At 37.9% G+C, this 20379-nt stretch overlaps 2 protein-coding genes across 2 annotated transcripts; one reads left to right on the forward strand and one right to left on the reverse strand.

The window, feature by feature from the left end:
- Positions 1-3304: 3304 nt before the first annotated feature.
- On the forward strand, positions 3305-19487 carry LOC129798838 (pre-mRNA-processing factor 39). The gene is made up of 6 exons (XM_055842233.1): positions 3305-3369; positions 3599-3702; positions 3974-4924; positions 9174-9299; positions 13226-14817; positions 18727-19487. Exons 1-6 carry the CDS (start codon positions 3312-3314, stop codon positions 19001-19003), a joined length of 3108 nt encoding a protein of 1035 aa, XP_055698208.1. The 5' UTR covers positions 3305-3311; the 3' UTR covers positions 19004-19487.
- Positions 19280-20356, reverse strand: LOC129798840 (26S proteasome non-ATPase regulatory subunit 9). The gene is made up of 2 exons (XM_055842234.1): positions 20136-20356; positions 19280-20058 (listed from the first exon to the last, which is right to left on the reverse strand). The coding sequence occupies exons 1-2, from the start codon at positions 20244-20246 to the stop codon at positions 19489-19491; spliced, it is 681 nt and encodes a 226-aa protein (XP_055698209.1). The 5' UTR covers positions 20247-20356; the 3' UTR covers positions 19280-19488.
- Between the last annotated feature and the right edge of the window lie 23 nt (positions 20357-20379).

Below are 20379 nucleotides of genomic sequence, written 5' to 3' on the forward strand. Positions count from 1 at the left end.
TCAAGTAAGTGAAACTTTGGAATATTTCACTTGACTTAGGGTAAGTGAGCCAAATTTCGCCACAAATGCATGCAAGCGCCAAAGTCTCAAGTTTGAAATGTAATATTTTTAATACATATTGAATTTATTTGTTACTTTTTTGTAAGGAGTGTTCCTTGGAACCTTGTAGACAGTCTATCGTCTTTATTTTCTCTAAATTCATTCTTAATACATTCTAATATGAATAAAAATGTTGACATAACATCGGTGGCCTATTTCGGCCACTTTCATTTCCATAGTTCCTTGCCCTTCCGGAATTCTTCGAGTGTCTTTTTTAGATCATCTTGTTTGTCTAATCGACATTTTTTGTTACTTTTTGCATTGTATTATTTTTAGAGTACGCAAAAACTAAAAATTCACTGAAATTCGAGGAACAAAAAATGTGGCCGAAATTGCAAGCTGGCCGGAAATTGGCACACTTACCCAAATTCACCCCAAGATTTATCCCATTTGATCTTGCTTATCCTTCAAATTTTAAAGTTATCCACAAGAGTATTTTTAAACATTAAAAACTTTTTGTGATAACAATATTACTTTTGTGTTTAAATTTTTAAATATTAAGATCTTTTAAAAGATTTCTAGCCATACTGATGTATTCGATATATGCCAATATCCTTGAACAATTTCTTCTAGAAGTCTTTGAAGGTCATAGATTAAAAAGCATTAGCAAGTGTAGTTTTAGGGCCACATTGAGCAGTATTACGGTCAAAATGATTCAATTTAAAGGAATTTTATTAGCATTTTTTTTAGTTTTTTTTACTTATCAAAATTATATTTTTAATTGACCATTTTAAATTATTTACTGAACAATTTAAATAGTTTACTAATCAATCTGCTATTTTGCCAAAAAGAAGTTTTTTTTTTCCTTTTTTTAATGATTAATACAAGTTAGTAAAATAAAAAAAAAAACATTTAAAAGATTTTTAATTTCCAGCCTATTTAGAATCAACATCAGTAATGAATTAATAGCAGAGGAACTTGAGGGAAATATGGCAAGTTGAACACTTAAAAATAAATTGATATATTCCAAGATAAAAGAACCAGAAGCATACCATAAGCCTTCTTAATCCTCCTTAGGGCCCAAATGGGGAATCAGTGGCGCAATAGGCAAGACCATTGGCTCTTGGGCGGATCGATTCCCTGGCTCGATTCACTGTTGTGAGTTCTAGTCCCGCCCGGTGCAAAGATCTGAATGTTTAGAAAAAGACATTTTCACTGTGATATAACGTAATAAAAATGCACCGCCTCGCCCAACAACTCCGGGAGCATGGAAGAAGCATTCACCAGACTACGGGAAGGCGCTCCTGGGCGGTCTACAATGGACTTCGCAGATTCTTCCAACACGAGATATGGCATTGTAAAAATGATTACCTTGTAATAATAAATATCTCGATACGATTAATAATAAGGGCCCAAATAGACTCAGACTGATCTTCGAGAATATTTAGCATACAAAATCTGGCAGTAAAGGATCCGGTAAAGGAATTTTATGCAAAGGAGTTCTAATTGATGATCCTAAGCCCACGGTATATGACAGTTTGGGATAGATCTTTACTGCTGACTTTTACAGGCTAAATATTCTTGAGGATCAGCCTGAGTTTATTTAGGCTTTTACACTGGTATCAAACTCGCGCATTAAAATTTTAATGTGATTCACTGATAAAAGCGTCTAAATATGTGTAGTTTATATCTTTAAATCACTTGTTAGAGGTTTGAAAATCGCATTAATTATTGCAATTAATTTACACCAATTCTTGCGGGCCAAGTCTAACTTTTTATCAATAAATAGAACAAATTCTAAATGTGTAGTGTTTCCAAGATTTAAATCAAAAATTTGGATTGGAGGCTCACCAGCGACAATAACAATATGGGAAAAATATGAAGTGTTCGAAGCCAGAATGTATGCGAAGCCTGAAAAGCTTGCCCTATGCAATCGTATATGTTTTATTTATCTTCCCAAATGTTCCTCTGCGGAAAAACAGATGAAGAGCATATCTTTCGTAAAAATAGATCAAAAGATAAAATGTTCATTCGTATAATACGGTCAGACCTAAGGATTAACTCCTCTAATTCCTTCTCAATGAAGATTTTTTGGATGAATTCAACATAGGTTTGAAGGTAAAATGAGTTATTAGATTCTGAAAAGCAATAAAATTGGTTGCTATTTAGCATTTTGAGACCTTCAGTAACTGGACTAAACATCGAGTCTGCAGACCGCTTAAAGCGGTCTTCAGACTAGAGATTTAGCCTAGTTTCCGAAGGTCTCAAAATCCTAAATAGCGTGCAATATTATATAGCTTTTTGAGAACGTAATAGGTTACTTATCTTTAATAATCCAATCCTAAATTAAATTTTTCCAAAAAAAATCGTGATTGATAAGAAATTAGAGCAGTTAAGCTATATGGCTATGCCTTAGGTCTGAAGTCCGTATATAAGGCACATAAATTAACAGACTTAACCAATTTTTATTAATTTGAAAAATACATTATGCGGTATAAGTTTTGAAAGAAAAAATAAAATAAAATAAGTGTTTAGGGTACAAAGGGGTAATTTTGAACAAAATTTAACTTTGAAAAATGCAATTTCTTCACTGCTTCGAACGCTTCTGATGTTTCAGATCAATACAGATCATCACAGAAGTGCTCTTCCTTTTTTCTTTGCCAATCTACAACAGTGCAGTGAGGTAATCTCAATATTCAAAATTAGATATTGTTCAAAATTATCCTATAAGACTCTCACTAATTCGGTTCTTTTAAGGGGTTACGTGGGTCGCGCAGCCTAAAAAAACAGCATATTTTCTTGACAACTTTTTTCAACATAATGAACAAAAAATTAATTCGAGCTCTTATATAACTGCTCTCCCTTTGAGTTCAAGCAGTAAAATCAGTAAAAAATTAGAAATATAATATATTTTCACTGCAGGAAATTCAATGATGAAGTCATCAAAATTTTAGAATTTCCCTATAACTTTTCTCTTCATCACACCTTTTCCGACACGAATAAAAAATCTCATCCATTGGAGAATTTCTGTTATTCCCAATTTGTAACTTCCGTTTAAATTATGTAGAACATTAATTTTTCTAGGCATATTTTCCAAAAGATTGTCTGCTCCATAATGTTAGAAACTGAAAATGTGAATTCAAATTTTGAAAATCTCCATATTGTATACATTCAGGCGATTTATCATTGAAACTCTACAAATGTTTTTGCTTCCAAAAATGCATTTGAAGTGTTTCGTGGCATTTTTCTTCGCGTGGTATGCAGCAAACTTCATGTTATTGAATGTCAAAAAAGTGATGGATTCAGACGAGGGTAGTCCCGAAAAAACCGGTAATTTCCCCTATTATTCCAATTTTTCTCTAATTATTGTCCTGTTAAAGTGTAGTTGGAGTGTCTTGGAAGTGATTTGAGTAGAAATTCACTACGACACATTTATAATATGCTGGGAAAAGTGCTGTGAAATTTGTGCAAAATTTGGCAGCCATTGTAGCGTTCCCATGAGTCGTGTTTTTACTGAATTTTTTCTTCGTCGGTAACTCACGGTGTTTTGGTTTTGTAGGGCGTAGGACACGTTCCGGACGCACGGTTAAGGCTGCTGCTCCAGTTGCTCCACGTGCAACACGGCGTACTCGGCGAACAAACCCAGATCCGGAACCTGAAAATGTAAGTTGACAAGCTGGGTTGCGGTTTTTGAGGTGAAGCGGGTTCGCACATAACCTCACTTTTGGGCTTCCCGGATTTTCTATGATGATCTCTTGCATTTTGGCCAAATGTGGCGAAGTTCCATTTGGCTCTGGATGTACTATTGGAACAATCCCGTGGAGATTGAGCAAGGGCCAACTGAGAGAATCCCGGAATTTGGGGAAATTAATTTGCAGAAAGTTGGCATTGGAAACGTTTCTAAGGCGCATTTTGTTTATTTTTTTTTCTGCAGGAAACTGAGGAAGCTCAGGAAGAAGCACCAGTTTCTTCGTCAGAGGATAATGTGGTGCCGGAATTGAGTGAGAAGGAAGCAACTGCTGAAGTTGAAGTGGCTCAGGAGAATGCTCCGGAAGAAGTGCATTCGGAGGAGGCTACTGTGGAGGATACTGCGGGCGTTATTGAGGGAGCTGCTGTTGAGAATTTGGCTGAAGATGCTCCTGAGGCGCCGGAAGACGAAAAGAGTTCTTCTTTTCCTTTTGGAGAGATGCCCTCCGACGCAACGTCTCTCTATGAGCAATCCTCTGCTGACCGGGAGGATGTGAACAATATCAATCGAGAGTCAGGAGATAATCTCTTCTTTGCCAATTTGGCTGCTGAGGAAAATGCCAATAGCCTGCCCTCAGGAGCTGATGACACAGAAACTCGTGAGGAAGAGGACACCACGACCAATACAGTCCAGGCAGTTCCAGCTGAATCCCAGGATGCTCCAAAGGAGGACAAGGAAACATCCGAAGCCACGAAGAATGACAGTGACGATTGTGCCATTGCTGAGGATCTGCCAAATGGTCAAGATAGTCCGGGAAAGCAAACTGATCCAGACACTGAGATGGTTTCTGAAGATGAGCTTCCAGCTCCCACTCAGCCCAAAGTCCAAGATGCAGAGGAAGTGTCTGATGATGAACTTCCTGGACCGAAGCTCGCAGAACTTCCAGCTGATACGGAAGTTGTTTCTGAGGATGAATTGCCGACTGCAGCTAAAGGCAAGAGAAAGGCGGATGAGGGCTATGATCCGGGAAGCCCCACAGAGTCCACAGAAGCGCCCGAGAAGAAGGCAAAGATTGAGACTGTGGCCGAGGAGCCAAAAAAGAAACTTCCGGATTTGGACAAATACTGGAAGGCTGTCAATGATGATCCCACGGATTTTACCGCCTGGACTTATCTGCTGCAGTATGTGGACCAAGAGGTGAGTCCTATCTAGTCCCATTCCAAATTTCTATTTTTTTCAGATCAAGAAGATTGTGAAGAGTTTTTTTTTTAATTTGAACTAGAAAGAGGTGTTCAAGAAAACCCTTCTAAATTCAGAGATAAAATAATTTCTTATTTTTTTAAATATAGAGAGATAAAATTTGAAAAGACAGACTCCTAAAAAATACTCAAGTTAGGGTGGAATCACCAGTTCTCGCCAGTGCCCCACTTCTCGCCACTTACATTGAAATCGCTATTTTTCGCAATTTATGAAATAAATGAGTCGCATTTTTTTTGTATTGTTTCTGCTTCTACGCATAGAATCGAAAAATAATAATTATTCGTTTTGGATTCACGATTTTGATCACTTTTTAGAGCAATATTTTAAGCAAGTACATCGAATCCAACATCTCTTACCAAATGTACTAAGTGTCGTCAAATTTTCATCAGGCCAAAAATACCTATTTGGGTAAATAATTTGTCTATTGAATATTTAATTGCACTTGTGGAATACATAAAATTTGTATTTAGTCAATTAATATTTCATTTTATATTATTTTTGTATAAAAATGAGGCATGGCGAGAAGAGGTAATATTCTGGAATTGATTTTACCACCTGTCGCCATATCTTTTCAATAGGCGACGCTAATTTCACTTCGTACATTCTCAGTTGTCAAATCTGCATTGTTTACTTTCTGCAAAAGCCCCATAATTTGATTTCTCAAACGAAAGCGAAGAAAAATCATTTAAAGAGAGTAATAATAAAGTGATCACAAGGAAAGAGAAATGGTGAATGTATTCTTTTCATAGCATTGCCTAAAATAACCGAGTGTGGTTCTTTTCAAGTGGGTGGCGAGAAGTGGTTACAAATTTTACAAAACTGACGAAAAGTGGTAAAAAGTGGCGACGAAATGGTTATTTTTGCATTATTAATAAAAATCAGTTTTTTAAGTAGTCCAGCGTTATGTTCTAGGATTATTGTTTTCACGTATCTAGAGCCAATACATCTAAGTAACTTTGTGTCAAATTTGACTTATCTTGTAACAAGGATTCAAAAGTTATGATTAAATGAATTTAATTTTTTCCTAAACATGGCGATAGCCGGTTATTCCACCCTAAAATTTGAAAAGACAGACACCTAAAAAATGTTCAAGTTAATTCGTGTACTGAAGTCACTTTTCATAGTCCGAGTTTCAGTGTGTCCGGAATTTGAAGCGCTGTCCGACTTTTAGCAAACCACCTAATCCATTACTGATTTTTTGAACAAAACTGTAACGTAACTGACCTTTAAAAGTTTTAAAAGTTATTGTGGCACAACACTGAAATTTCGGACACTCAAAAAAGAACCAGGAAAAATATTTAAAAAAAAGAGTTAAATAAATATCAACAGAGAAAAATTGTTACAAATTGAACAAAAGAAACACATTTTCAAAGTCGGACAATGTGAATTCCATGCATAACTTGTAGGTTACACTTGGGGAATTCTAAGTATCGGGAATGTCCTGGACGTTCCTCGAAGAAAAACAGCTGTTATTCCATACCTTACTGTGCAGTTTCACGCTGTTCCTTAATTTATTAGCACAATTCAATGCTCAATCTACCACGGTTAATTTCGACCGGTTTTGCGAATATTGTACACAATTCCCTCTGTATTTCTCCTGAAATTTTACCACTTAAGGTAAAATTTGGAATTTCGGGCAATCAAATTGGGAAGTTCGCACATAGAAAATTTATTTTCTAGTTAATAATTCAAAAAAAAAAACTGCATTTTAACAATAGGGTAGGTGACTGCTCCAAATTTCGACCAGCTTGCAATTTCGCCCACTTAATTTGTTATAAAAGCTATGTTAAAGGTGTCTAAATTAGTGCTCGAACTCCACGGAGAGAGTAGTACAATCCCTCAATTTTTTCAAACCCCTCCCGTCCCAAATTTCCACCTTCCACCCCCCGGAGACCACCTTTGTCAACAAATCTTGGCGTTTCAGATGATTTCTGAGAAATGTCGTCACGCTGTTAGCCCGTGTGTATGTCTGTCCGTGTGTCCGTCCGATTGTCGCCACCTCTAGATGCCAAACGGTTGGAGATAGCGACTCGGGACTAGAGATCGACGCCGAAAATTTTTCGGCGGCTGCGGCTAAGATTTGAAAAATGTCTGCGGCTCGCTGCGCTCTTTAAATATTTTCGGCTGCTGCGGCTAAGAAAAACGTTCGGCGGCTCGCTCCGAGCGGCTAAAATTTGGCTGGCGTCGATCTCTACTCGGGACCTTCGGGAGACCCCCCCATAAGTCGACCCAAGGATCGTTAACATGCCCTCATTTCCCCTCCACCCCTTCCATTCCCCTTTAAAACCATATTCCTTACCATGAAACCCTGAAATTACCCAGTCGGACAATTAACCATGTGTGAAAATACCGTTGAATCATTCCTGATAACGCTTTTTTCAAGGTCAATGGTTAAAAAAGGCTCTAGAGAGCGCATTTATCAAACGAATGGGGTTATGTTTGGGCTAGTTAGAAAGGTTTGACAAAACTAACAGGTTTCTCTCTTCAATTCTTCCGGTGTTCGTCAGAAAATATTCCTTTTCCAAATTAAGAGAATCAGGTTTTTCTCCAAAGCTTTCGACCGTGGGTGTAGGTCTTCTTCAGTGGGCTAATTAAGAAACTTTTAAAAATTTGAAAAACGTCTAACGTCTGATTAACAACTACGCATCGCCACATTCGCTCTAAATTTCCCGGGCATATTCACTGTTTTATTACTTTTTAACTGCTTTTTTGATATTCCTTGCTCTTAAGCTCTTAAGGCTCTTGTAAATTCTATCATTTTTACAATATTTGGAAGTAAAAACGGGTGGTGCCAGATACATTCACATTCGTCCGCCATCAATCTTTGTGGAAAAAATGAGTCCTGAATTAAGTCCTATTGTTCAAATCCTAGCGTTAAGGCCCTGAATAATGCCTAGAGCTGGATATCATTTAAAGCCTGAGCGCTAGCCCCCCTTACCGTGTGTCAGACGGGAAAGGTCGAAAACTTTGGAGAAAAAACTGATTCTTTTAATTTGAAAGATGAAAATTTTCTGACAAACTCCGGAAGAATTGAGGAGAGCATAAAGTTTTTCGTCAGACTGCAGAAGAAGAATGAACCGATTTCAATCGGTTTTAAGCCGCTATGAACCGGTTTATAACCCATAACTAATTTTAATTAGAAATTCAACTATACTAGTACTGAGTTATTTTGGGCAATGTTTTGTGTGATTTATAAATCCGTTCAAATCGGTTGTGAACCCGTAGTGAACCGTTTATGAACCGATAAGTACGTTTTATCCGAAAATCAATTTTATTGCTCTTAGAATTATTTTATGGGATATTTCGAGTGATTTACTACAAATCGGTTTCGAACCGGTAAACGGTAAATGATGCGAAAGTACTTTTGAGAGATAGCCTCTAAGTCACGAGTTCGAGCACTTCGCAAAGCCTGGGACCCCTGAGACGCTTTGCCACCCGTTTTACTCAAGTTACAGATCTCGAACGATAGTCCTTGTACTACTTTATCAACTTTTTCTCCAAAACTGGATCAAAAGTACTCCGGTTTGTCCGCATCTTGGCTTCATGACAGTGGTTTTAATGTCGAGGAATCGAAGAATCATCCTCCGGGCAGTCTGGCGTGAAGTACACGGTAAAAACTTTCGGTAACTTGGAAAAAATGTCCGCCGAAATTTTTTACCAATTTATAAACTACTTTAAATTGCTCAAAATTGCGATAAAAAAATTAAACGATTCATAACTAATTGGAACCGACTTAGAATTATCAGAAATTCCAAGACCTTTCCAACGACCCGAAAAATGACGCCATTTGGTTGAGAAATACGCTTTGTGAAGTCTTCTTAACATTTGACCTTGAAAGTCACCGTTATTAGCAGTAACTTAAAAGTTATATTCGTACATGGTTAAAATGTGCGCCTCGACAACATCTAAAACATTAAAAAATGAATACGACTCCTTTTTTAATCGAATTTTCTTGTCATAACTGGTTTTTGATTACCTTCCATGAGGCTATCGCCGTCTTAGCGTTGATTTCAGCCTCTTGGATGAAAACTATGGGAAATTACTTTATCGCGACCAAAAAATTATGTCGTCTTATCGGTCACAAAATATTCACAAAGAAATGAGAACTTAAAGGTTTTTCTTCTTAGTCGGAAAAGATCAGAAAAATTGGGAAAAAATTAAACGATCTGCAAATTTATTTTTGCAGGTCGATATTGAAGCTGCCCGGGAAGCATATGATGCCTTCCTGGCTCACTATCCGTACTGCTACGGTTACTGGAGGAAATATGCTGACTACGAGAAACGTCGTGGGAACAAGAAAAAGTGTGAAGAGGTAAGTGTTTGCTTTCGATTCTTCACTCTGCAATATCATTCTGTGATGCCTCTGAAGGGCCCCAAGAAGAGGATGCGATCAAGAGGAAGAAATAGCCCAAGAAATGCGCGATTTTATTCATCGAAATTACCTTGTTGAAGTTAAATTCTTTCAAAGGCTATCACTTCCTCCTTGTCACACAGAAAAGTGCAAAAGAAACAAAGAATGAAACGGGTAAATAGTGCAATGAAGTATCTTTTAGCTATACCACTAAGGTGTTTTCATTAAGTTGAATGTGATTGAATGAAATATTTATTTTTGTTGACCAAATCTTTGAATACCACTTCTAATTCCTACAGCTTACGCTCAGGGGCACAGTTTGCCGTAAATCTGCACACGAGCTCCTTGTCACTGTAGTCCATGAAATATTTAATCTGTTACGTACTCTAGTTATGAATTTACAATATCATTTTATTAATACTCTATGCAATATATATTTAAATTATACAATGATATGGAAGTATATATTAGAAGTAATACAGTGTGTTGTTTATTTATCATTTGAAAGTTTATTTTTTTTTATTCGGCGCCTTTTTTTAATTATTGAGGAGTACTCGAACCAAAATTTGGGTGGGAGGAAGTCAGAGTGATTTTGAGGAGGGGTGTCAATAATTTCCACAGAGATTGGATTAATCAACATTTACCACACCTTTTAGCCACTTTTAATACATTTAATATTATTTTTTTTTCTTATTAAAGATTATATTTGCTTATGGCCAAAAGTGGTAACTTTTGAGAATCATTTTTCCACTTCTGGCCACTCAAGAAATCGAATCATGTTCGGTGTAAAGAACTCAATGTCTAAAAGATAACATTTCCACATGTGGTGAAACTCTATAAAATACACCGCCAATGGCCCAAAAATATTTAGGAGCACAGCAGAAGCATCCATATTGTGGAGAAGCACTCTTGAACGATCTACAATGAACTTATCAGGTCCTTCCAATACGGGAACATTACAAGATCACATTCTAATACAAATATCTTCATAAAGTCTAATAATAATAATAATAATGGAATAAAGAGGGGTAAATTTGAAAAATAAAGATAAAGCGTTCTGGGGAATATCGACTGAGGGATCGGAGGCGAATTAACGAAGACCAGAAGTATTTATCTCTCATTACTTTACCTGTACACTAGCAACAGAAATCAAAATTTTGGTTATAATACATCGACGTTTTCTAGAGCTCTACCAATAAAACACGTTTTCAGTTAAGATTGTCTTAACCCTTTGAGGACAAGTTGATCTCTTGATGTCCTAAGTCCTATGTACCTGTCGAGCATTACGGTTAGGGGGGTTATGCCAGGATTTGGGGGCTCTTACCTACTTACGTAGAAGACTAAGACGTCCCTTTAAGAGCCAGAGCTCCTCACATACAACTCTTCTACTCCTCGTGACTCTCCGTCATCGCCCTCCAGCCCCAGTACATTCTATAACGTAAATCTTATGTCCTTTGTACGGATAGGACGCTGCCATAAATCCCGTTCTATAAGAGGCTCCTTGTGAGTTTTCGTAACAATCGAAAGGACTCCTTGTGTCTTTTTAAATTGAATTACGGCTTTCAATTGTGTACCAAATGATCGATGAGTTTTTTGCATGATTTTGAAATTCTTCATCAATAAAACTTAAGTTACCATTATAGGAGCCTTGTCACTTACAGCAAATGGTTTTTAGTCTTTTCTTTTTTTTTGTAAAACCTAAGAGAGATACCAACCAATATAATGTAGAAATGTTGGGAACTGAAGACAGGTGCATTGAAACATTTAAATCAAGTTCCCGAAAGTTCTGATGTGTGGTCTGTTGTTGTCTCGATGAAACACATCTCCATCGCTATTGGCCAATTCTGGTCACTTCTATTCGATTGCTTCCTTCGAGCGAGTTATTCCGGGTCCCAGGACTATAAGCTATACAATCCTCAAAAGTCCAGAACCTGGAATTCCTAGCTTTCGCTCCCTCGATAAGAACTCGACTGCCTTCCCCTCAACGAATACATTCCGACTATTATCCCCATTCCCTGTAGGGGAAAATGTATCTCATTTTCAAATCCTGACCGTTGAGATTCAAATATAAAACCGAATTCTATAAATCTTAGTTGTTTGATGAACCGTTTGCTTACAATTCAATATTAAACCTGATAGGACCCGTTCTTTTAGTAGATAATTCCCTTCTATTCCTATTAAACAAGCAACATCTTTGTTGTCAGTTATAGCTTAGCTACCGTTTTGAATTTGAACTACTTCATCTAGGTTCATCTTTTGAAGGTTCGTATTAAAAAAAGAGTCCAATATTTAAGATTTTTTACTGAATGCGACACACATCGAATCAATTATATCACTATATCAAAAAAATCTATCACTTATTGGGTTCATAATTCTGCCTCACAAAATTCCTGGAAGTCCTTGGATGTTCTTCTACAGGAAAATGAAAATGTAGCGGCATGTTTTTACGAATGTGCCCTGGTTAACTCAGCTTCGTACCACTTTTTCCCACCTCTGTAGGCCTCATTTTCTCCGAAAACATTACACCGGACACAAAAATTTGGGCATCACTACTTAGATGGAACTTTCATCTACTTGTTTTCACCATTTGTAGAAGGTATCACGCATTAAAAATCAATTTTATGCTATTTTTCTAGAACATGTTTTTTGACACTCGGAAAACCATTTTTTCCCTGCATTCTGACAGTCAATTGAGAGCTTGGTTTCGTATGATTCTCTCATAATCACACCTAATGTAATCGTGAGATTTTCTCTAACACCTCCAAACAGTCTTACAGAACATATTTCGAACGTAACTGATTTTAAAAATGACCAGCCACCAATTTAAAGTGAAATGTGGGAAGTTCTATTTCAAAAACAAGGAAAATTGAATGAGAAATACTCCAAATACGCCGTCGGTCCATCTGAGGCTGGGTCGGACTCGCCTTCTCGTAGCATAGAGTCCGCCCCTAAAGACTTTCCAGGCTGGGTCGTCCTCATCCTTGCGAACCAGATGACCAGCCCACCGGAGCCTATTGAGGCGTATTTGCTTGACGACAGTTACCTCGGTAGCGCTCATACACCTCATTAGTGGCTATAAGCGGTAACAAAGGTGGCCAAAAGTGGGGAAAAGTGGTTAATCCATTCTCGATCAATTCTAAAAAAGTTTCTGTGGGATTTGGGACGGAGGGGACAGGGTTCAGAATAAGTTTTCTGAAAAAGACAAGTACGTGTGCTTGAAAAAAAAATTGGGAGCCCCAAATAAAGGTTCGCACACACACCATCCTGGCCTCTGCATCGTTGGATGTGTTCTCTCAATTTGTGGTTCACGCATCTGCCAAAGATCATTGTAAGATTCCAAAAAGAAAAAAACAAAAATGAAGTCAAGATTAGATTCTTCATTAATAACCTTTTCTCTTGCAGTTTATGAGTTTTACAATGTAATGAAAAATCAAATGAAATATTGCATTTAGTGATTAATTGTGTGATATATATATTATGAAGTATCGATTAAATTAATGAAAAATTCCTTGCAGCTTTCCGGGAATTTTTTTCTGTTGTTTTTAATGATTGCTGGTTGATTTTTAATGATCTTTGACAGTTTTATTGTCATAAAATGGAATAATATAGTAATGAAATAAAATGGAAATTGTGTGAAATATTGTGTTGAAAGTGTCAAATAGAGAGAGAGAGAAAGAAAAGAAAAAAAACGAAGGTCAGAGAATCAATCAGCGATCGTGGGATTTAGAATGAAATACTTCCAATGAAATATTTAAATAGGAATAATTTTTTTTTGAACTAATGATCTTTTTTTTCTTTTCTCTGGCACCTTTTTTTATTTGGGGGCTGTGTATCTGCGAAAAAAAACACTGAAATCAAAACAAAAAACAAAAAAAAAACGTCTGTAGGTCTTTGAACGAGGCCTCAAGGCAATCCCATTATCAGTGGATCTTTGGATACATTATTTGGGCCATGTTAAGGGCAATTATGGCGAAGATGAAGCCTTTGTTAGGTCACAGTTTGAACGAGCTCTTGCAGCTTGTGGCCTGGAATTCAGATCGGACAAACTCTGGGAGGCTTACATTAAATGGGAGACAGAAGGGAAGAGAATTGGCAATGTTGCTGGAATTTATGATCGTTTGTTGGGAACACCAACTCAAGGATACAATGGGCACTTTGATAGCTTCTCTGAGATTGTCTCGAACAATGCACCGCAAGTTGTGTTGTCCGTGGAGGAATTCCTGAGGGTTCGTGGAGAAGTCCGGGAAGCCAGTGGAACAGGAACCAAAACTACATCAAAAGTCAATGATGAAGATGTAATTTTGGTGGGAGCAGACAAAGAGAATGTAGAGAAGGGTAATGAAAAAGTGTCTGAAGAGAAGAAAGACAATGAAGAGAAGAAGGAAGAAGCTGAAGAAGAATCCGCTGAAAAGAAGGATCCTGTTGAAAAAATGGAAGTTGATGGCGAGGAGAAAATTGATGAGGAAAAGGCTCAAGAGGAGCAGCCAGAAAAGGCTGAAGAAGTTGAAGCAGAGCCCGAAGTAGAAGCAGATGATCATGTTGCAAATGAAGAAGAGGCTCAAGCCATTAAAGACAAAATTCTCTCGTCACGCCGGAAACTCCATAAACAGACCGTTGCAGCGGTTACAGCTCGATGGATTTACGAGGAAGCCATAAAGCGTCCATATTTCCACGTGAAACCCCTGGAGAGGTGTCAATTGAAGAACTGGAAGGATTATCTGGATTATGAGATTGAGCAGGGTGACAGAAGGAGGGTTCTTGTACTCTTTGAGCGTTGTCTAATTGCCTGTGCCCTCTACGAAGATTTCTGGCTCAAACTCATTCGTTACCTAGAAAGTCAGGGTGATCCAGAATTAGTACCAGCCACAAGGGATGCCTTCGAACGGGCCTGTACTGTTCATCATCCCGATAAGCCGAGTTTGCATCTCATGTGGTCAGCATTTGAGGAATGTCAGAATAATCATCCCAAAGCAGCGGAAATTCTTACGAATCTTGAAAAAGTTTGTCCAAATCTCCTGCAAGTAGCCTATCGTCGGATAAATCTGGAACGACGTCGTGGGGACTACGTTAAATGCAGCCAACTCTATGAGCACTACATTGGCGTGGCCAAAGGGAAGAATATGGCAAGCAATCTTGCAATAAAATATGCCAGATTTTGTCACAAAGTCAAAGGGGATCTCGATGGTGGCATGGAAGTGTTGAAGATTGCCCTAGAGAAGGATACCAGCAATACAAGGATTGCCCTTCAGATGATTGATTTGGCACTGCAGAGGCCAAAAGTGGACGAGAAGGAAGTGGTGGAGATTATGGACAGTTTTATGGGAAGGGAGGGAATGGATGCAGAGCAGAAAGTGCTTTTTGCACAGCGAAAAGTGGAATTCCTGGAGGATTTTGGGAGTACAGCCAAGGGACTACAAGATGCTCAGAGGGAACTGCAGCAGGCTCTCGCGAAAGCCAATGAGTCCAAGAAGAAGGCGAGGTGAGTTGACTTTTTTTCTTCTCTTTTTTTTTTGCTTCGAGAAAATCTAAAACAATTTATTTAGGGTGAAAGGAACACCTATTGACACTTAAGAATTTGCCATACTTATTGACACTTTCAGTACTGATTTAGGATATGTAATTTGAACATCTCTTTCTATAAGAAAAAGTAGATTACAGAAAAAATATCATATTACTTGCATTTTACCAGATAGGGTAAAATGGGATAATTTGGAACCATTTATAATTTGGGACATTTGAGATTTTCACACTGTTTTAGAGATTTAAAGGAAGAAATCTGTTCATTTTCTTCTTAAACGTCTTTTTCTTTTATTTTGCGGTCTTTGTTTTCTCTTTGCTCATCTGTAACAGTGAGAAAATCTCATGTATCCCAAATTGTAAATGGTTCCAAATTACCTAATTTTACCCTACATTAAATAAATTTCAGCATTTTGACAAAAGTGTGATTAGGGGGGTTCCCTGTCGAAGAGGTGTTGCTTCGACCCTAATTGGAATTTCTACGGAATGATATAAAATCGCCTTCAGACTTAATGCTTATCGATATAAAGCTTTGCTTTTGAAACTTTCAAAATCTTCGGTAACCAGACTTAACTCTTTCTGAACCGCAGCATATGCTGCAAGCCAATTTCACCATTTTTTGTTCAAAAAAGGACAGATAATCCTAACCGGCTTATGTAGGTGAGATTTTTAACATGAGCTGACTCGAAATGTATGCAAATTCGATATAGAGCTGAATTTGAGGAACGCCATTCAGTTATCTTGAATCAAATTCACGAAATTATACAAATTTTGTATTTAAACCAAAATATCAAAGATTTGGATGGACTGACAGAAAAGTGTTATATGGGTGAAATGTAGACCAGAATGTTCTCTATAATTTTGGTAAAATTTTTTGCCGTAGAACTTGATCTAATCGATTACTCAGAAGCCAAGATAATCGAGGTTGTTTGTTTCTGAACTCGTTTTTTCGACCAGAGCGCCCCAAGTGTTCATTTGATGAACTTCAACTATATGAAATAATTGTTGTATTTTGTGAGACTTTCCATTTGAAACCCTATTTTAAGTGTCTTGGTGGAGTAGAGGCAGTCAAATTGGCATCTGAGTGATTTCAAATCGTTATTATGGGAAAAATCAATTTTTTCACACTTAAACGGCAAAATCGGAGTGATAGCGTAGTCTGAGTGGAAAATGATGTATGAACGAAATATAGAGACAAACGTTCTCTACAATTATGTCGAAGTAATCATCAAAATCGGTTAAGCACGTGTCGATATAATTGAGGTTATGTGATATTGAAATTGGTTTTTCGACTGTGGCGCCCCTGGTGTTGGTCCCACGAAGTTCAAATATTCTAGAAAGTTGTAGCATTTGGTGAGATCTTTCGTTTAAGCCCTCACCCATCAAAATCGGTCAAACAGAACCGGAGATATTTTTTAAATTTCGTGAACTTTGACCCCTTATATCTCCGGTTCTATTGTGACCACAGCGCTCTTACGCACCATTTTGGAAACGTCCTAGACTGGACTACAACATACTAAAATTTGATTAACTTGCACAATGCCGTTTTTGAGAAAAAATTAGTTTGAATTTCGATGAATTTTGACGCTATCGCAGCGCCAGCTGTGGTGACTTTTTGAACTTCCATCTGAAAGTGCTCATCGAGACGAAACCAAAAAGGTAAAATTTAGGTCGATATGTTAATAAGAACCGGAGATAGAGGCCGGTCATTATTCGAACTTTGACCCCATATAGCTCGGGTCAGGGGTTATGGATCGACTTAAGTATTTTTTGTCTGATAGGTATAATCAAGGGCAACAACATACTAAAATTTCAGTCCGATGCATAAAGGAATTTTTGAGTTATTTAACTTAGAAAATTGAAAAATCTTCTTTTTAAAAATAGCGCCCCTAGCGGTGGTTTTATGAACTTGTGATGTTAGAAGGGGAAGTGGAATTTCACGAGAGCTTTCCAAAAAGCCCTCACTTTTTAAATTCTGACAATTAGAACCGGAGTTATGGCCATTTTAAGAATTTTTTTTGGACCCTTATAGCTCGGGTCAGGGGGGTCGGGGGACCTTAAGTTTGGTATTGATAGAAAGCTCTAAGGCCCAGCTATAACATACTAAAATTTGAGCCCGCTCGATGCCATAGGGGCGGAGCTATTGAGAAAATAATAAAAGGGGGGTCTTCAAAATGGCGGAAGGAGGGGTGCGGGGTGGGAGGGTCAATGCACCAAGTTGCAATTTTCACCCGATATATAACCTTTGCCGAAAACCGCAAGTCGATATCTCTTTTAGTTTAGGTTTAGGAGCTATTAAGCTTCAAAGAGCGGCCGGCCGGCCGGGAACGTAAAATAGCCACATATATACTCGTGATCAGGAAGTGGCGAAACACATTTTGGCCAAGTTTGAGGTCGATCGGACGACATGAAATTTTGTTAGGATTATAGTAGGTGAGATTGTTAAGAATCTCACCTAATATATCTCGAGAGTAATATATATAATTAATTAAAATTGTTTGACATTTAGGTAGAAGTTCTAGGCGTTCAAGTTCCGGGGTTAATCATCCGGGCTGAAACCTGCGTTAAGGCTTAACCATTTAAGGACGATTTTGTCACCGGTGACCCAAAAACAAAATGATTTTTTCGGACCCCCGATTTTTCACTCTCTCGCCCTTAAACGCTTAAATAAACTTTGGCTGGTACTCGAGTCGAGAATATTTATTTTGTACAATTTGGTAATAAAGAATCGAAAAATGAATATGTATACAAAGACTGTCTAATCCTTGGATTCTAAATTTTCAATTTGATAATTCGAACTGGAAATACCGGCAAGTTTTACATATTCATTCCAAGCTGTCAGATACTGAGGGTTTAGAATCCTCGATCAGAGGTTTTTGGCATAAATTTTCTTCACCTAATCCTAGGATCAGCCTAAGTCTGGATGCCAATACGGGTTTCAGACTAGAGTTTAAAGCAATTGTCGAATATCTTGAGATCTTCAGAAACAAGAAATTACATCCAGTCATAAGTCAAAATTTTCTCAAAAATTTTAAATGATAAGGAATTAGAAAAGTTAAACCACATGGCTTAAACCTTAGGTCTGAAACTTGTATAAGGTTTATCGATACGGTTTAACTTGTATAATTTCTTATTAAGGCAAGATTTCTAAAACCAACTACAGTAGACTCTCGCAAATTCGGCTCTTTTAAGATCGGATTACTTTTTAATTCGGGCAACAGTTAAATTTAAAAAAAAAAATATGTTGACATTTTTTAAGTTTGATTACAATTTTATCAAATGAACCCAATATGTTTAAATTTGCCATGGTTTGTCTGAGTTTTAATGTAATTTTGCGTTATTAAGGTTATTAAGGGATTTTCATGAAATTTACAATACATGAGTATATAAACTCTTAATATGTGTATGCAGATAAATAAAAAATCGTTGTATTTCAAGAAATTTATCGCCCGAATTTCTCTCAAATTTGGGTGACATTTCAGTTGCAAATGCCCGAATTTGAGAGAGTCTACTGTATTTATTTTATTGAAAAATTCGAAAAACCCCTAAAATTACCTGTTATTTAGGATTTCAGAATCTCAAGGAACTAGGCTAACCTCGAATCTGAACCTTATCTTATACAGGATTCAGACTCAGACCTAATGCTTCTTAGCCTTGGCTTTACTTCTTTGAGTTATTTATCAGTCAAGACCATGAAGACTGGAAAATTTAGACTCGGGATTGGATTAAAAAAAAACACTAGTTGCTATTTGGGTTTTCGGTACCTTCGGGAACTGGGATAAACCTCTAGTCTAAAGACCGCTTTAGGATTTATAAGGGCCTTTTGTTTTAAATTGAATTGAAATTTCAATTGTATTTCCTTGTTTTTCAGCTCTTCGGAGGCTGCTGCGCCAAAGAAGAGCAGCTCAAAAGACAGTCAACCACCCCTGCCCACCACAGGAGCCGGCAGCTCCTCCACCTACAACACCTACAACTACAGTAGCTCGAGTCAGGCGGCCGCCAGCAGCTACTACGGAAGCAGTGCAGCAGCTCAGTCCGGCTACGGTTCCTACGCAGACGCCAACTACGGCTACAACCACTGGAATCAGTACGGACAGACGGGCTACAGTGGCTACAATCAGTGGAGCGGCTACGGCAGTTACTACTGAGCCGGGCATTGCGCGTAAGATTTTTTAAGAGAATTTCTTTCAAATATGATTCCATCTCAAAAATTTGGACAAAAATATGAGACATTTTTGATGATCCCTCCTCCCCCCTCCTCCCCAGAAATTTAGAAAAGGGAAGATTTTCAATTCCCTGAATTAAAAAAAAGATTTCTTTTATTCTGAAAAGTCTTTCAAATCAGATGAATCCTCTAATAAAATTGTAAACTGAATAATTAATAGATATATTTGGGCTTTAAAAAATATTGAAAGACATTTGAGTTGCAACACTGAAAAGGAAATTTTATTAAAATTTTTCTTTTCGACAATTTTCACATTAAAATTATATGAAAATAATTATTAAAAAAAAAAGAAAATCGAGTGAAAGGATAAGAGAAGAATTACTGGAACAAGAAAAATGATGATGAAAAACTTTGAAGAAAAAATGAGATGTGTAGAAAATAAAGGGACATTTTTAATGAAGAACACATTTAGCGTTCAATTGAATCTGCTGGGATGACATTGCAGCCGAGGAGACCGCGTCCTGACCAAACTCTGGGAATGAGGTCGAGGGGCAGGAGGCGATTTTGACGGCGAATCTTGACTTTTATCACAGAATCCTGCTGATTTTTCACAATGTCCGCAATTTGAGTGAGTTCCCGGAAGTTTGAAGCGTTGAGAGAGCCAAATTCAATCACTTCGTCTCCCACCCGGAAACCAGCCTGTTCTGCTGGTCCACCAGTGGCCACGAGATTCACCTTGCAGATGGGTGTCTGGGCAGAGGGAGTCTCCCGGGCAGAAACCACAGAAATCCCACCATTTTCCGTGTAATTGGCCAATTTGGTGGTCGTAGACGTTCCGGATGATGTTCCAGCAGCCCCATTGGCCCTCTGTTCAGCAAAGTAGTGCTCCAGACCTTGTTCAATCTGTCCCATAAGTCCCTTGAGATCGTTTCTGGTGCAGATGATTTGCTGCCTGGCAATGCGCACCTGATAGACATCGATGTCACTCCTGGGGAAACCATCTGCATCCACCAGGGGATCCTCCATGCCAACGTTATTCTGCAAGAGGGCCGTAAATGCCAGAAATCGCTGGGAAATACGATAGGATTGGGGAATTTGCAGTGTCATGTACTCACAGCCTCGAGAATTTGATTCAAATCCGCCAATTTTCGCTCCAATTTGGCCTTTTCCTCCATTAACTTCAGCACCTCTTCCTTCTTCATGGAATTTCCACTGGGAACCACCATTTTCCAGGGATTTGCGGATGTCTAGTGGCCAGAAAAAATCCCAAAATCCTTCAATTGCGTCCCAAATATTTACCTTTTCACCCAACCACCTTGAACTTTGCACAAAAATTGACGCTACCAATTTTCACTCAAA

Source organism: Phlebotomus papatasi, chromosome 1, assembly GCF_024763615.1.
Source record: "Phlebotomus papatasi isolate M1 chromosome 1, Ppap_2.1, whole genome shotgun sequence".
NCBI lineage: Eukaryota > Metazoa > Arthropoda > Insecta > Diptera > Psychodidae > Phlebotomus > Phlebotomus papatasi.

Excerpts from the sequence above, each read along its gene's own strand:
- LOC129798838 (XM_055842233.1), top strand. The coding sequence starts at position 3,312 with ATGTTATTGAATGTCAAAAAAGTGATGGATTCAGACGAGGGTAGTCCC. Across the intron at positions 3,703-3,973 it reads CAGATCCGGAACCTGAAAAT|GAAACTGAGGAAGCTCAGGA; the intron begins GTAAGTTGACAA and ends TTTTTTCTGCAG. Across the intron at positions 14,818-18,726 it reads GAGTCCAAGAAGAAGGCGAG|CTCTTCGGAGGCTGCTGCGC; the intron begins GTGAGTTGACTT and ends CTTGTTTTTCAG.
- LOC129798840 (XM_055842234.1), bottom strand. The coding sequence starts at position 20,246 with ATGGTGGTTCCCAGTGGAAATTCCATGAAGAAGGAAGAGGTGCTGAAG. Across the intron at positions 20,059-20,135 it reads TGAATCAAATTCTCGAGGCT|AATAACGTTGGCATGGAGGA; the intron begins GTGAGTACATGA and ends GCCCTCTTGCAG.